Source organism: Urtica dioica, chromosome 12 (assembly GCF_054948205.1).
Source record: "Urtica dioica subsp. dioica isolate 48M chromosome 12, U.dioica_male_clone48M_v1_H2, whole genome shotgun sequence".
Classification (NCBI taxonomy): Eukaryota; Viridiplantae; Streptophyta; class Magnoliopsida; order Rosales; family Urticaceae; genus Urtica; species Urtica dioica.
In genome coordinates this window covers 21,761,901-21,779,040 of record NC_142767.1, presented here as the reverse complement: position 1 = coordinate 21,779,040, position 17,140 = coordinate 21,761,901, and the positions used below count along the sequence as shown (strand labels likewise).

The 17,140-nt window shown below is 35.6% G+C and overlaps 2 protein-coding genes and 2 pseudogenes across 2 annotated transcripts; 3 read left to right on the top strand and 1 right to left on the bottom strand.

Moving 5' to 3' along the window:
• The first annotated feature begins 473 nt into the window (after window positions 1-473).
• LOC149380354 (putative RING-H2 finger protein ATL21B) lies at window positions 474-3,940 on the top strand. The gene is made up of 2 exons (XM_089602621.1): window positions 474-1,173; window positions 3,433-3,940. Exons 1-2 carry the CDS (start codon window positions 474-476, stop codon window positions 3,855-3,857), a joined length of 1,125 nt encoding a protein of 374 aa, XP_089458747.1. The 3' UTR covers window positions 3,858-3,940.
• A 606-nt stretch (window positions 3,941-4,546) lies between these two features.
• LOC149380353 (rust resistance kinase Lr10 pseudogene) lies at window positions 4,547-5,787 on the bottom strand (annotated as a pseudogene).
• Window positions 5,788-10,727: 4,940 nt separating this feature from the next.
• LOC149380352 (rust resistance kinase Lr10-like) lies at window positions 10,728-12,753 on the top strand. Its single transcript, XM_089602615.1, has 2 exons — window positions 10,728-10,967; window positions 11,373-12,753. The coding sequence occupies exons 1-2, from the start codon at window positions 10,787-10,789 to the stop codon at window positions 12,512-12,514; spliced, it is 1,323 nt and encodes a 440-aa protein (XP_089458741.1). The 5' UTR covers window positions 10,728-10,786; the 3' UTR covers window positions 12,515-12,753.
• A 1,783-nt stretch (window positions 12,754-14,536) lies between these two features.
• On the top strand, window positions 14,537-16,105 carry LOC149380351 (rust resistance kinase Lr10 pseudogene; annotated as a pseudogene).
• Window positions 16,106-17,140: the final 1,035 nt, after the last annotated feature.

Genomic DNA, 17,140 nt, shown 5'->3' with positions numbered 1-17,140 from the left:
TTACAGCGTTAACAACCGATCATTGAAAAACCAAAGGTAGGTTTCACTAATTTTTGGCCCACCAAAAAAGTGAGTAATTAACAAGATTAAGATATTATTGACTGACACTAATTCACTTAAACTGTAGTTTAATATCCAAAATAATTTACGGCAAACATGACGTCAACAATTTGAAAGTTGATTCTAATGTTATCCCTAAGGTTTCCACTGAACCATCAACTCAAGCACAAATTACTTGTACACCACATGATCGATCATGAGGATTGACTTTCTGATAATCAAGCAACTTTATTATTACAAAGTTTTTGCAAAAGACGTGACTTTTTCAACACATAAGAGTTTTCTAAAGACCCGGCACAATCCACACCACAACGTTCTCATTTGATATGACCTAACAAATTTAGACCAGGACCCTAAAAAAAAAAAGTCAAACATCACATTATATCACAATATCCTATATAACCTCAACTACTATGATAAAACCTCTCATATATTTCCTTGTCCTCACAAACTCGTATCTTTTATCAACCTCACAACAAGAAGACCAATCAAAATGCTCAAAATCTGCTTGCAATCCCGGGGAACCCGATATCCGGTTTCCCTTCCGGGTCAAGGACCGCCAATCCCCGCTCTGCGGCTACCCCGGCTTTGACTTATCGTGCGGTCAACCCGGTCAAACCCTCCTCAAACTCCCAAACTCCGACCAATATTTCTCCGTAAAAGCGATAGACTACGCGACTCAGGAGATTTGGATAAACGATCCCGAGAAATGCCTTCCCAAGAAGATCATGACGTCGCTAAACCTCTCCGGTTCGCCTTTCCACTCCGAGTTCGAACTTGGCTTTTCGTTCTTCAAGTGCTCGCCGGATTTCGTCTTCAAGTCTGGGCTAAACCCTATCTCTTGCATGAGCACCGAAACGCGCGTGGTTTTCGCCACATCATCGCCTAGGTTTTCGAGGTTTTTGGCTGCGGGGTGCGAGGGTTTGGGGAGATTTTCGGTGCCGGTGGACTGGTCGTTCTACACGGAGGTTTCGTCGTCGGATTTAAGCGATCACTTGAGGCTCGCGTGGGATGTTCCCACGTGTGGAAAGTGCGTGGCTCGTGGCGGGACTTGTGGGTTTAGGGCTAACTCTACAAGGAGGATTGTTTGCTCTAACATTCCTAGTCGACGAGGTACTTAGTTTCTTTCATAGCTTATTAATTTTTAAATTTTTTTTTTTTGTTTGCGGAAATTGAATTTATTAGGATGCTATATTTTGGATTCTGATGACGAGTGAGGAGGTAATGTACACAATATAATAGTTTTGACGTAGTTTAAAGCTAATAAAACTTCTATTTAAAAAAATATTAGAATATATATGTAAAATAAAAAGGGAATATATACAAAGAGAAGTTTTGTGAAGATATAACTAAAAATACACTAGATTGTGAAATTCTATCCCAACAATCTCATAAATTAGAATAGTATGATTTTTTAGACCAAAATATTTTGATGATCAAAATTAATTATGAAAACTGTGGTTGGCCTAATATTTTTCTTCATTAAGTTGGAGCGGGTCTTAGTGATTTTTTAGTGTCCATAATATTTTAGTCGATGGAATTACAGTTTCCAACACCCCTAAGATATAAATATATATATATATATATATATATATATATATATATATATATTTAATCATGTTTGGGTTTGAAGATTGGACTTACTATCTGCTGACGTAGACTTTGTAAATTCAACAACAATAATTCCGTTTTTGCATGTATTTATATAAAAAAAAATAATGATGCATGCTATCCCTCTTTCTTTTGAGTAAAAGTTGTTTTTTTTTAAAGGGAAAATAACACATTTATACCCTGTGTTTTAGTGAAATATCGAGTTTAACCATCGGTTTTCAAAAATGTCGAGTTCATACTATCTGTTTAACTAAAATGACGAAATTATACCCTATGTTTAACTAAAATGACGAAATTATACCCTGAAATGAATAACAGCATCACAAATCTCCATTTCATTGATATTAACTCTTATATAAGAAAAACCGAATCAAATATAAATCAGTACCCTAACTTCCAAATTCTCAATTTTGAAATAAAAATAGTCTTAAATTGAAATTAAATAATAAAAATTATACCTCCTAAGAAATGACTTCATTCCGTGTTCGAATTGTAACTCTAAATCCTGGATTCTCTGTTCGAATATGCGATTTTGATGACTATCAACTATCGATGTTTACCCATTTGCCTCTTTTTGTGTTCTTCACGATTAAGAGACTATTGTTTATTTTTTAATTTTTAAATAAATTACATATATGGCGCGAATGAATAAAGATAATTAGTGTTTATATATAAATATAATAGTCAACGTCAATGAAAAGTCAATAAAAAGAATATTCGTGACACTGTTGTCTATTTCATGGTATAATTTCGCCATTTTAGTTAAACAGAGAGTATAATTTCGTCATTTTAGTTAAACAGAGGGTATGAACTCGACATTTTTGAAAATCGAAGGTTAAACTCGACATTTCACTAAAACATAGGGTATAAATGTGTTATTTTCCCTTTTTTAAATAATTTTGTTGCGATTGAAAATTGAACCCAAGATATTTTTTTGTTGAGGTGGCGTAAATTTACCAATTAGACTATATTAGGAACCACGAGTCAAAAGCTTGATTGTGCAAATGTCAAACGTATACATATGTTATGTTAGCAATGCATAGCTCACTTCACTCTAACGAATAATAGTTATTACATATATTATATGATTGTATAAATCCAATGCTAATATAAAATTTGCGTGTTTATTAGTATATGAAATTTAAAACTCGTGAATATAGCTCTTGCTTTTCACCAATGCGTCATCATACACGTCGACTTCATATTTAAAAATTGAAAATGGAGTTGACTAATTAAGAGCAAGTATATCTCCAAAAATTCATAAATAATTGGAACTAAATTGTACGTAAGTGCGAATTACAAAATAATAAGGGCAATACGTCAATGCTTTTATTTGAGATTTTTTTTTACTCTACTCCAAAAGGATAACGATTACGAGAAGGGTTTTGTTTTAGATTAATTTATATCAAATATGATTATCAGAAGCACTTTAGAAGCTAAGAACAGATATAGCTAGTTCTTTTCGTTCAACAGAGTACTAAGGATCTATAATTATTGATGTAAAGTATCACCGTTGAACAAAACTAACGTTATAAATTTATTGTTTCATCATTGGCTTTTCTTTTGGTTGACTTTTTCCAGTATAACTAATCCTAACGTAATCAAGTCTCACTATTGCTCATGGCTTAAAATTCTAAATTTATATGCTCCAAATTTAACAAATTCATCAATAAATATTGTCTCATACTATTATAATGAGTACTGTTATTTATTTAGTACAAGAATTATAAGTAAAGTGTAGAATTTTCATTGTGGGCCCAGGAATCCCTCGATCCGCCCGATATGCGGTGGCGATGGGAGTCGGAGTACCAACGGTGTTGTGCTTCTTAGGGATGCTTTGTTTTGTTTGCGGGCGCGTCAAATGGCTCGCTAGTCCACGGAGGTCAACCGTGGACCTTAGCTCATCCGTGGCCCCACAACCGCCGACACTTGTTTTGGGCCTCGATGGCCCAACACTCGAGTCTTATCCAAAGATAGTTTTGGGAGAGAGCCGACGGCTTCCCAAGTCTGAGGACAACGTTTGCGCAATATGTTTGTCGGAGTATTGGCCCAAGGAAACACTAAAAACCATACCCGAGTGTAAACATTGCTTCCATTCGGATTGCATCGATGGTTGGCTCAGATTAAATGCCTCTTGTCCCATTTGTAGAAAAACCCCTCCGTGGTTGGGACAAGAACAAGCTTGATGAGATATTGAATGCCTTTTTCTCCAAGCAATATAGGTTTTTGTTTTTTTTGTAACATATTAGTACACCTAGCAATATACCTTTTTCCCTTGTAACAATCCCAAACGTTTTGGTTTGATAGAAAATAAATATTCCAGGGGAGATGTTTGAGAGGAGTGGTGAAAACTTTTTTTTTTTTTTTTTAGAGAAATGAAAAACATATATAAAAAAGCGGGGGAAAAGAAAACTTGAATGGATTGATTGAATAAGATGGAAGATAAATACATGTAATTGATAGAATTTTACACTTATATAAAACTATGTTGTTTGGTATCAATAAATATAAATAGAATAATGCCAATTGTTCGGAGGAGTAGGTTTATTAAAAATCCCCTTAATCGGAATATTGTTATTTTTCTGCCCCAAATCGGTATTGAAATTTGTTTTGGAACTATTCATGAAACATGGAATTCCGGTATGCTCATGGTTTATTTTTAGAGTGTGTTTTAGATTTATTTATAATTATTTATCGAGCAGTACCGGAATTAGCGGGAACAAAGAGTTTCCAGTTTGATTTCGCCAAAATTCCGGTACTTATAGACCATAACATTTCGGGCCCTTGCATAAGGAATTCCAAATGCCCACCTCTTATAACATCTCACCTAATGTTGAATTATAAGAAGTAGAAAGAAGAAGAAGAAGAAAACAGAGACATGAAAAAGTAATAAATCTTCTAATTTAAGGAGTAAGGAAATAGCAGAGATACATATACATTATCCATCTTCAGCAAAAGGAGAAAAACATTACATGACACTAATATCTATGATAATGTGGAAGTGGTTTCACTTGATGATGAGGTGTCGAGATCTTGTACTACAAAATTTTCTTGTTGCGGACAATAAGAAGGCTTCGGCGGAAATGGCAGATCTTCATACTCAGATTCAAGCATTTCTATGACTCTTCCCATCGAAGGCCGATCGGTAGGATTGAGCTGTATGCACCACAAAGCCACTGTAACCATCTTCTTTATCATCTCCGAGTCCTCTTCAGATATATCATCCTCCACAGGCAACACGTTCTTTCCTCTGCTCAATTGCTCATACACCCAAGAAGGATAGTATATTTGGCTTGAATTCTCGGCAATCACATTCGAATTCTTCCTCGGACTCGCCATCTCTATTAACAACCTACCGAAGCTGTACACATCGGCTTTGTAAGACACTCCGCCGATGTTTTTGTAAAACAGCTCGGGAGCCATGTACCCTAATGTTCCTCTCACGCCGGTCATAGAGACAAAGTTGTTCTCCAAAGGGCATAATCTTGCCAACCCAAAATCGGAAACCTTGGGAGTGAAATCCTCATCCAAAAGGATGTTGTGAGGCTTGATATCGAAATGCAAAATCTGCATGTAACACCCTTGGTGCAGATATTCGATACCACGAGCCACTCCGAGTGAGATCTTAAATAACTCGGTGCGATTCAAAGATCTTTCATTTCCGGGTTTAGAGGAAATGAATTTGTCAAGAGAGCCATTAGGCATGAAATCGTAGACTAGGGCGTGGTTTGAGCCCTCGATGCAGTAACCGATAAGCCGTACGACATTGACATGATGAATCCTTCCGATCGTAGCAACTTCGCTGATGAAATCTTGTCCGTTGGTTTTGGCTGACTTGCTGAGAATCTTGACGGCCACAAGACGGTCGCTGCGGAGCTTTCCTTTGAACACCGAGCCGTAGCCTCCCTGGCCGAGTTTGGTCTTGAAATTTAGAGTCATCTTCTTGATGTCGGAGTAGGAGTATCTTATGGGCACAAGGTTGTTGTGTCTTTCAAGGAACTCTTCGATGGAGCTGTACATCGAGAGATGTCGTCGACGCCATTTGTAGATCAGAAACGCGATCACAAATGGAGCTCCACATAGGAATTTAATAACGGTTACCAAAACGAAAATGAGATGACCTGGATAAGCTGCATTTTTGGAAAATGGCAAACGTACAAGTATTATAATTTTTTAAAAAGAAACTGCGGGACGTTTTATTGAAACTGGCAAAGCCAAAAAAGGAATAATTATAATGATCTACAACCTTGAATTCTTACCGCCATCAAAAAGAAATTGTATTAAGGATACAAGAACAGAAATGACTGGAGGGAGGAAATACGTTTTGATGAGATCTAGTACAACCGCAGCTGTAAAAATAGAAAAGACGGAGGGAAGGTATTAGCTTAGTGAATCAAAGAAGAGGAATGCATAGTAGAGCATATTAAATTGAGTTTTCATGAAGAAAAAAAAAACGGGATTTCATTAAAAAGGAAACGTACTTACCAAGACCCAAAATTGTCACGAGGCGATCATCTGCATTATATCAGAGGCACGACCAACACGACGTTAACTAAAAAGTCAGTGAGAATAGTGCAAAACGAAATGGTAATTAATTTAACAAGAACATCTTACCAGAATCACATCGAATGCGGTTGGAGTCTGTGATGTAGCAGGCTTCTGGAACCCAGGTAAGCTCAAAGCCAAGTGCAAGCTGATTGCGAATATCAACCGAAGCATTCTTGTTGATCAACCAATCAGATGATATCAGACCATTCTGCTCTGTACTGCAAGAGATCTCCATATCCGAAGCCATGATTGATTTGGCATCAACCAAATAATAGTAGGAGTTGCTGGAACGACGGTCTTTGTTGCAATAAGAAGCGAATTCTTTATAAAGAGAGGAATTTACTCTTTCTTTGCATTTTAAAACCATAACGTCCATCTGCCTAATATAGTTCCAGGCGTCAAGGGGAGGGAAAGAGGAACAGTTATGATAATCAGCGTCCACTATTCTGATAAAGTAATTGCTGTAGTTTATGGCCTCAACGTAGAATCTCTTGGTTCCCAAGTACAGCACAGTTGAATTGTTCTCACAAGAAAACTCGTAGCGTGGATCGCCACAGTGCTTTGGGTCGGTATTTAATCGGAGAGGATAACTTATTTTGGCGATGCTTCCGCATGAAGAAGGCGGACACTGTTGGCCAAAGAACGGTGTATAAGTTGCACAGGTTGTTGTTGGGAGCGATGATAGTAGACAGAAAAGCATGACCAACAACAAGGCTTCCATTCTTAGAGTTTGCCTCTATCTTTGCCAAACAAATACGAATATTACCTGACTAATTGCTATACTAATGAAACTATGGCTTTCATACCATTTTTCCTATATAATATATGTTGACTATTAAGCCAGGAAAATTATAAATATATCTTGAGACCCCAAAAACCGAAAGTAAAATCTGAAAGAAATGAAAACTCAACTCCAAGTAGAGGAATAAGAACCCCTGGTCCCCTACACAAGACAGGCCAAGCAAACTCCATTGACTTGGTCAAATTGCATCGGGATGTTGTGGTCCAAGTATCTTCATAACGTCTGTTAGAGACGTTCACTGACTTTGAATATTCAAAGTCGTCTCACTGTGTGATTGTCAGTCCATAAACCAAATATACGTATTATTCCAGCTATATAGATTTTACAAGTACGTGAAACTTGAACCTACGAAGACTGAATTTTACAGAACGTATAAACTAACAAAAAAAAATTAGCTTACTAGCTAACATAAACATGGACGATTGCTAACGAGTCAACATTTCGATAAATTTTCCGTAAATAATTAATCACAATAGTAACGTGGCATCAATTGTTACGTTTATGTCTTCAAGATTTGCACTTGTATTTTAAACGTAATAAATATTGTAATCAGCAATTTTTTATTTATTTATTAAAGTTGAAGTTTATTTTCAGCAACTTTGTTTAAATTTGACTTTTATATTCTTTTGGCAATAAATGAGAATAATATTTTCGGCAATTTAATTTTAAACTAGAATTATTCGATCAGTCTAAACAAACTTTGTAGCTCATGAATTTATTGATTAGCATTTAGTTATGGGATTACGTGAATTTACTCTTTAATAGTGTAGATTATTTGATTGAATATTTGTATATTACGTACGTATTAGGCAGTCAAGGCATATTCAAATCTTTTTCGGCGGTCACAATTTGAATTCTGACATAACTGGTACATTCATCTATTTTTTTTTAATTTAAAAGTAAATCACTGTAAAGGTGTGTTAATTATATACAATTTTTTGGTAAATACTTTGTACATAACTTAATTTTTACATCATTTTAAAGTAAATAACCTTTAATTAGAGTAAACCATATACAAGTTTGCAGTAAAAATTGTGTAAATACCACGTCACATATAAAATTATAAATACAACTTCACAAGTTTACAACTTTACAAAATGCAAGGACCCAAAATTTAGTGATTAATACGTCTCTATATCTACTTAGGTGTTTTTGTAATTTTGACCGGTGATTTCTTCGATTTTTTATGGTTGACTTTTCTCGCCATATTAACAATCTGTGCACAAAAAAAAAATGAAAGGTGTGTAAATAAAACACTGTCTATGGTATAGTTCATGATATACAATGAATCGCAATTTACAATATGCACACATGCATACAATTTTCTCCAAAATAAATATTTTACTTTTTGCTCCTATTATCAATTTTCTAAAAAAAAAAACCTAATTTTTGAATTGTAAAATTTTTATATACGGAATAATTACAAAAATTGCAAGTAAAAAAAAAAAAATTCTTAGATCGAGTTTGCATGCATACCAAATTTTAGAAAATCCTAGTTTTTCGAAATCGCAAAATATTCACGATAAAACAAAAAAAAATTGTTTCTGACAATCCTTTCCCATTCTCTTTTTTTAGTTGTAGTAGCAATCCCTTCACATTCTTTTTGAAAGCTATGTTTTTCATTTTTTAGGTGTACGTTTTTTTTTCTCCATTTCAACTTTGTCTTGTATCAAAGTTCATGTGTATACAAAGAGCTTTTATTTTTTATTTTTTTATTTGAATGAATGATGGAATTTGTGGCTTCATGTGGTTTTGGAGATAAATGATTAGTTTAACTTTGTGATGTGTAGATCTTATATACTACAAAAAAAAAAAAAAAAAAAAAAAAAAAAAAAAAAAAAAAACCTACAAACCAAAGCTAGCCAAAAAATCCTAATTTTTGAAAAAAAAAAACAAAATATTTACAAAATCAACGGATGAGCACCAACTTGAAATATGGAAATATGAAATATACGACCTTTATCTATTTCGTCAATTTTACAAAGATTTGAAATGGATGTTTTTTTTCCTATTTCTCTTGCTGCGGTCTTTCCTTTCTTATTTTATTTGTTTGAAATGGGAACCGAGTAATGGTGTTAAGCAATTTCTCTCCTCGATTTACGCAATCAATAAATGCTCGAATTAATAGCCATTTAACTAATAATGTGTAATGAGTGACTAATGACACGTAAATGTAATTATACCTATATATCTACTGGATTCATACTTTATGAAAAGTTATATCAAATAGTCATTTGAAACTAAAAGATTAATAAATAGTCAAAGTTTCAAATTTTCAGTAAAATAGCCGATATTACGTTGTCAAATTTTTTATTTTTTTTACACTAAAATTAATTTTTTTTTTACAATTATTTTAAGCAGTTTATCACTTTAAGACAAATTTATCCAATGATCTATTTTTTTTAAATTTGATTATTATACATTTTGATTATTTCATTAATTTTAGACAAATTTTGACTATTTTATAAATACAATATTTAAATTGACCATTTAGCTAAATCATTAATAACTTCAGGTCACTCACAAGTCACAACTATCCATGTGTTTGATATGCATCTCAAAAACTGTTTTTGAGATAAAAAAAATTGGAAACAAAAAGTGAAAATTGTGTTTGGTAAAATTTTCGGAAAATTTTTTTAAAAAATTTTGAAGTTGTTTTGGAAAAGAGTAAAGAAAACTGAAAACAAATAAAATGTATTTTTGGAAAAAAAAAAATTTCTCCTCTTCTCTCCTCCTTCTCCTCAAGACTTGAAAAAAAAAAATCCGGCCATCTTCTTCAATCACCACCGAGCCTCACCATCGCCGCCAAATAATTTTCATTTTTTTCATTTTTTCAAAAGGTGTACCAAATAGTTTTCATTTCTTTTTTTTCATTTTTTCAAAAACAAAAATGAAAACTGTACCAAACAGTTTTTTCAATTTCTCAAAAACAAAAATGAAAACTGTATCAAACAGCTATTTGAAAACAACTGCAAAATAATTTTTTCAGTACAACTATAAAAATTAGAAAATAAAAGATGTTGTGGTCCCAGAATCTCAATGATAATTAGAGACTTTTGCAACTTATTTAAAATGACTTTGAATATTCAAAGTCGTCTGTCTTGGTGTGTGATTGACAGTGTAGAACTAAGGCCCCACGGTAAATATCACGACAGCTGATAAAATTGAAAATTCCGATCAGTTTGATTATTATTTGTCATTTTTGGGAAATTCGGTGTCTCAGCCCTGGTTAACTTGTGCATGTATAGTTGCGTTGACACAAAACCAGTTATCATGAGTTGGTCGTACAAGCTCTTGGCGTTCTTGGTGTTGTTCATCTTCGAAGTTGGAGCCGATGAAAACAGGTGCAAAGAATCAAGATGCGGTGCAAATGGACCGCCGATCCGATTCCCCTTCGGACTCAAGGGGAGTCATGATCGCTGCGGATTCCCGGGATTCGAGCTGTCCTGCAACGGCGCTCACACGGTTATCGAGTTTCCAGAGTCGGTTAACTTTTTTGTAAGCAAAATTAATTACAAGTCTAGAGAGATCGATGTTTACGACCCCAACAACTGTCTAGTGGGCCAACTTCTAAAAATCCACGGATTCTCGAACTCGCCATTTTATTATGTAAATCGTAAAACATATAACTATAGTTTTTTCAATTGTTCATCAACATCAGAGGTTTACGGTTATATAACTTGTCTTTCTGGCCCGGGCTACCAAATTCGTGGCGTCAATAATTACTTCGAAAGGATTTACGATTTGCCCCTAAATTGTACAAGGATGTATAACACACCTATGCCTAGAGACTATTATATATCATCCTATAATGATTATAATAATCTTCGTTTGAGTTGGCTTAAACCAACCTGTGGTCGTTGTGAAGCCAACAGAAGGATTTGTTTACTGAAGGGCAATTCCACCAAAGTACAGACCCACTGTTATATACCTAATAAAGTGAAAGGTAAGACTACTTTCCCATATTACAATCTAATACTCTTGCTTTGATTTTTATGTTATTACAAGCATTCCTATTCTGTTTTTTTTACAAAGATATCTATAATTAGTTAATTTTTCTTGAAAGAAAAAAATCTTAATTATATGAGAAAAGAAAAAATATATGTTACATCCCGAATCCAAACGAAGGTAAGACTAATTTCTCACATTTTAATCTAATACTCGTGCTTTTGAATTTTTCTTTTATTTTATAGCAAGCATACCTACTGCGTGTTTTTTTTTTTTTTTTTTATAAAGATATCTATAATTATTTATTTTTCTTTTATGTGCTAGGAAAAAGAAAAGAGAAAAACCTCTAAATATTATGAGAATAGGTAAAATGATTTGACTGCTGTTTTTATATGTATTTCAGCACGGCGTAGAAAAATTGCAACCATCGGCACAGCAGTCGGCTCTGCTACTCTCTTAGCAGTAGTGCTAGTTGTAGCATTTCGGGTTTATAACTCTGACAGAAATGCAAGAGAGATTCAACGCAAAATGGAGAGATTTCTGAATGACTACGAAGCTCAAAAGCCCAGTAGATATTCATACAATGATATTAAGCTGATCACAGAGCAGTTCAAGGAAAAGCTTGGCGAAGGAGCATATGGAACGGTGTTTAAAGGAAAACTCTCGGATTCCTTTTTCGTGGCTGTGAAAGTGCTAAACACCTCTAAAGGCGACGGTGAAGAGTTCATAAACGAAGTGGGTACGATTGGTCAAATCCACCATGTCAACGTGGTTCGCTTGGTCGGATATTGTGCCGATGGATCTAGAAGAGCTCTCGTGTACGAGTTCTTGCCCAACGGCTCGCTCCAACACTTCATATCTTCTCCGGACGCCGAACGCTTTCTGGGCTGGAAAAAACTCCGAGACATTTCAATGGGAATCGCAAAAGGGGTCGAGTATCTCCACCAAGGTTGCGACCAACGAATCCTTCACTTCGACATCAAGCCTCACAATGTACTTCTCGACCAAAACTTCACTCCAAAAATCTCCGATTTCGGTCTCGCAAAGCTTTGCTCCAAGGATCAGAGTCTGGTGTCGATGAGCACGGCTCGAGGGACGATGGGCTACATCGCTCCCGAGGTTTTCTCGAGAAACTTTGGGAACGTTTCGTACAAATCGGACGTTTACAGTTTCGGAATGGTGTTGCTCGAGATGGTCGGAGGAAGGAGGACCAGCGACGAGAACGACAAGACCCAGATTTACTATCCGGAATGGATCTACAATCTTCTAGAAGAAGGAGACGATTTTCGTATCGGAATCGGGGAAGAAGAAGATTGTGCGATCGCTAAGAGATTGGCGATCGTGGGGCTGTGGTGCATTCAGTGGGACCCGGCAAACCGTCCTTCCATGAAAACTGTGGTTCATATGCTTCAAGGAGGAGATGCCTTGTTGAGCACACCACCGAACCCTTTCATTGCCGCCGGTTCAACAAAAACTACCGTTGACAACAAGCCTAAAAGGCGAATCAGGAATTTAGAATTAGAAGCCATAGCCGAATTAGAATAATTAGTTTGTTTTATGTGCAAATGATCTGTAATGGTTTGATCTAGTTTTTGTGAAATTTAATATCCTTGTATATTGTGAAACAATGGGACAGCTTGACTAACTCAAACAGAGTTAGCTTGGTTATTCAGCTTGGAGTTCCAAGAATTTCCTTTTAGCTTCCCTAAATGTTTTTGGGCTCCAAAGTCCGAACTATTTCTCAAAAGTCAACATTACTGTTATGTTATTTATATCGATCTGAATCGTTTAGAAAAACCAACCTGAATAACCACTCGTTCATTGAAACCAAAGGTTAACGAGCACAAACCAAAGGGTTACAAATTTTTTTTCTTCTAAATACCATGGATTAAAGCGTTCATCAAAAGGTTAACGAGCACAAACCTTTTGTTGCCTTTAGAACTATGATGTTTCCACTGGGCATCGAAACCATAAGGATGATGGGATTGAATGATGGTTGTTGCAATAAGGATCCGTATAACCATAGGAATTCACTCCTTTTTTTTTTTTTTTTTTTTTTTTTTTTTTTTTTTTGTGCTTTTTATACCATCATAGTACTTGTCGTTGAGAGAGATTTCAAATGCCGATAGTCCTGCCAGATGCTGAAGTAACCAATAAACAATTTTTATCGTGTAATTATTGTAATCTATTGCCTCGACATTGAATCTAATGGTACCAGAGTAAAACAATATAGGTCAATATTCTCGCAAGAAAGCTCGTACATTGGATCGCTATAATGTTTTTGGTTGCTTTTGAGTCGCAGAAGATGAGTGCTGACAATGCTTCCACATGAAGAAGACGAACAACTTCGGAAGGTATAATAGCTGTTAATATTTTATTTTAATTAAAATCTAATGTATTCAACTAAAAATATCAAATCATAAATATCCAAACGTTGATTTTATTTTATTTTTTAGTTTTATTTTTATTTTTATTTTATTATTTTTTTTTTTTACGAACGTTGATTCCGACCACATACATAACATGACATAGCGAAGACTTGAACAAAACTCTAGCTTGAATCATGATCTCTACTCTATAGCGAGTCTCCCACCTCTTATTCTAAATGACATAAGATAAGTCAACCAATCACTAACGATATCTTGAGAACCCTCCTACAACTTAAAATAAAATCTGGAAGAAAATATGCACTTCGAAAAATAAGTCGGTGAATAAGTACAAGACAAAACAAGAGGGACCAAGCTTACCCCATTGACTTGGTCAAATTATAACAAGGCCTCAAGCTTATAGGTCTATGTAAAGTATATATTACTCCATTGACTTGTGCTTACAATTTTCTCTGATGCTCTGCAAAGAATATCGGAACAAATAATATTTATCTTGTCGTTTGTCGTTACTGTCGTTTTTAATTTGTTGTTTGCCATTGATGTCGTTTTACTTTAATCGTTTTCCTTTGATGTCGTTTATCTATAATGTCGTTTTTCTTTGCTGTTGATTTCGTTTTATTGTCGTCGTCGTTTTTATCTTGTCGTTTGTCATTCATTCGATTTTCATTTGTCGTTTGCCTTTGATGTCGTTTTTCTTTGCTGTTGATTTCGTTTTATTGTCGTCGTCGTTTTTAACTTGTCGTTTGTCGTTCATTCGATTTTCATTTGTCGTTTGCCTTTGATGTCGTTTTTATTTTCTCATTTGTTTATCTTGATATCGTTATTCTATGCTGTTGATGTCGTTTTGAAGCTTTTCGTTTGTCGTTTTTTCTTAGCATTTGATGTCGTTTTGAATTGTCGTTTGTCGTTTGCTTCTGATGTGTGTGTTTATTTTTGGTTTTTGTTGAGTTGTTGTTTCTTAATTATTATATTTACTTTTTTAGATTTTAGTCAACTTATATATACTGGAAAACTTACGCTATACTTCTTTTTTTTTTTTCTCTTTCATTTTTATTTTCGTCGGCGGCCTGCGAAAATATTATCAAAACCCTAAGCAAAACCTTGAGTGGCTAGGCGAACTCAGCCGCCGGAGAATGGGAATACGGCGTTCTTTCGGAATGATTTCCTCTCTGAATCGTCAATGCAAGTGATGAGCATTGGACAGAGCATTTCCAGCTCCGCGAGAAGGTTCTTGCATTCTTGGTATCATCGAAAATTCCGTGCCAATTGAATGGTTCCAAGATCTCTTGTCGATGCAGTGGAATCGGTTTGTCTTCTTTATGGCTTCTTGTTCGTTCACGGTTCTTGGTGAAAACAAATGCAAAGAATCAAGATGCTGTGAAAATGGTCCGCCGATCCGATTCTCCTTCGGACTCACGGTTCTTGTTCGAGCTGTCTTGCAACGGGAATCATACGGTTATGGTATTGTTTCCAGAGTCGGTAAAATTCTTTGTAACCAAAATTAATTACAAGTCTAGACAGATCGATGTTTACGACCCCAATAATTGTCTAGTGAGCCAACTTTTGAAAATCCACGGATTCTCAAACTCGCCATTTTATTATGTAAATCATAAAGTAGACAGCTCAAGTGTTTTCAAATGTTCCACAAAATCAGAGAATGGTGTTTTTAATTACCGTAGTATATCTTGTGCTGGCCGGGCTACCAAATTTTTGCCGTTTCATCGGATTCAAATATTGAATACTTGACTTCATTTCTCTCTAAACGGGAGGAGCAGTTGCTGACCAGATCATTTACTGGCTGGTTTTTTAAAAACCACTTACACAAATCTCACACAAAATTAAATATTATTAAGAAGATGAGAGGAAGAGAACAAAAACAGAAGAAAAAAAAAATCAATCTTCGGAATAGAAGAAAAAAAATACATCATACATCAATATTTCTTATACGATCGGTCAAATCCACCATGTCAACGTGGTTCGCTTGGTCGGATATCGTGCCGATGGATCTAGAAGAGCTCTCGTGTACGAGTTCTTGCCCAACGGCTCGCTCCAACACTTCATATCTTCTCCGGACGCCGAACGCTTTCTCGGCTGGAGAAAACTCCAAGACATTTCATTGAGAATCGCAAAAGGTGTCGAGTATCTCCACCAAGGTTGCGACCAACGAATCCTTCACTTCGACATCAAGCCTCACAATGTACTTCTCGACCAAAACTTCACTCCAAAAATCTCCGATTTCGGTCTCGCAAAGCTTTGCTCCAAGGATCAGAGTCTGGTGTCGATGAGCACGGCTCGAGGGACGATGGGCTACATCGCTCCCGAGGTTTTCTCGAGAAACTTTGGGAACGTTTCGTACAAATCGGACGTTTACAGTTTCAGAATGGTGTTGCTCGAGATGGTCGGAGGAAAAAGGACCAGCGACGAGAACGACAAGACCCAGATTTACTATCCGGAATGGATCTACAATCTTCTAGAAGAAGGAGACGCTTTTCGTATCGGAATCGGGGAAGAAGAAGATTGTGCGATCGCTAAGAGATTGGCGATCGTGGGGCTGTGGTGCATTCAGTGGGACCCGGCAAACCGTCCTTCCATGAAAACTGTGGTTCATATGCTTCAAGGAGGAGATGCCTTGTTGAGCACACCACCGAACCCTTTCATTGCCACCGGTTCAACAAAAACTACCGTTGACAACAAGCCTAAAAGGCGAATCATGAATTTAGAATTAGAAGCCATAGCTGAATTAGAATAATTAAGGGGTTTTTTTTTTTTTTTTTTTTTTTTTTTTTTTTGTATGTACCATTGTGGTATTTATCTCTCATATTTATTCTACTTTTGTGTACAATTAGTAAGTTTGACAAAGTCACACGGAATTACCTATTTCGTTCACTTTGAGATGACCCTCGAAATTTCTTTCAGCTTTCTCTATATATTTCGAGGGTCCAAAGTCTTCCTTGATTTGAAATATTTAATGTACTATTACTAGCAAAAATTTAATACTCGATTCTAATTCTACAAAATAAATGGAAAATAGTTAGCTTTTTTTTTTTTTTTTTTTTAATGTGCAAATTATCTGTGTTGCCAAATGATCTGATGTGGTTTTTTTTATCTTGTCGTTTGTCGTTACTGTCGTTTTTAATTTGTTGTTTGCCATTGATGTCGTTTTTCCTTTGCTGTTGATGTCATTTTTATGTCGCGTCGTTTTTTATTTGTCGTTTGTTTGTTTTTGTTGTTTGCCTGAGATGTCGTTTTACTTTGCTGTTGATGTCGTTTTTAACTTGTCGTTTATTCTTTGCGTTTGATATCGTTTTAACTTATTGTTTGTTGTTTGCAGTCAAATCGGTTTGTCTTCTTTAAGGCTCTTGTTCATCCATGGTTCTTGGTGAGCCACGATCGCTGTAGGTAACCGGGATTCGAGCTGTCCTGCAACGGGACTCATACAGTTCTTCTTTAAAATAACTACAAGTCTAGAGAGATCGATGTTTACGACCCCAGCTATTGTCTAATGGGCAAACTTTTCAAAATCCGCGGATTCTTGATATCTCCATTTTATTATCTAGATCGTAAAATAGATAACTTTACTGTTTTCAATTGTAACACAACATCAGAGGATTCCAGTTTTATATCTTGTTTTGCTGGCCCGGGCTACCAAATTCTTGCCGCTTCTCATCGGATTCAAATATTGAATGCTTGCCCATAAATTGTACAAGGGTGTATAGCACGCCTATGCCAAAGAGTACTCTCTGTCATATATCATCCTATAATGATGGTAATAATCTTCGTTTTG

Excerpts from the sequence above, each read along its gene's own strand:
- LOC149380352 (XM_089602615.1), top strand. The coding sequence starts at position 10,787 with ATGTATAACACACCTATGCCTAGAGACTATTATATATCATCCTATAAT. Across the intron at positions 10,968-11,372 it reads TATACCTAATAAAGTGAAAG|CACGGCGTAGAAAAATTGCA; the intron begins GTAAGACTACTT and ends TATGTATTTCAG.
- LOC149380354 (XM_089602621.1), top strand. The coding sequence starts at position 474 with ATGATAAAACCTCTCATATATTTCCTTGTCCTCACAAACTCGTATCTT. Across the intron at positions 1,174-3,432 it reads TAACATTCCTAGTCGACGAG|GAATCCCTCGATCCGCCCGA; the intron begins GTACTTAGTTTC and ends TTGTGGGCCCAG.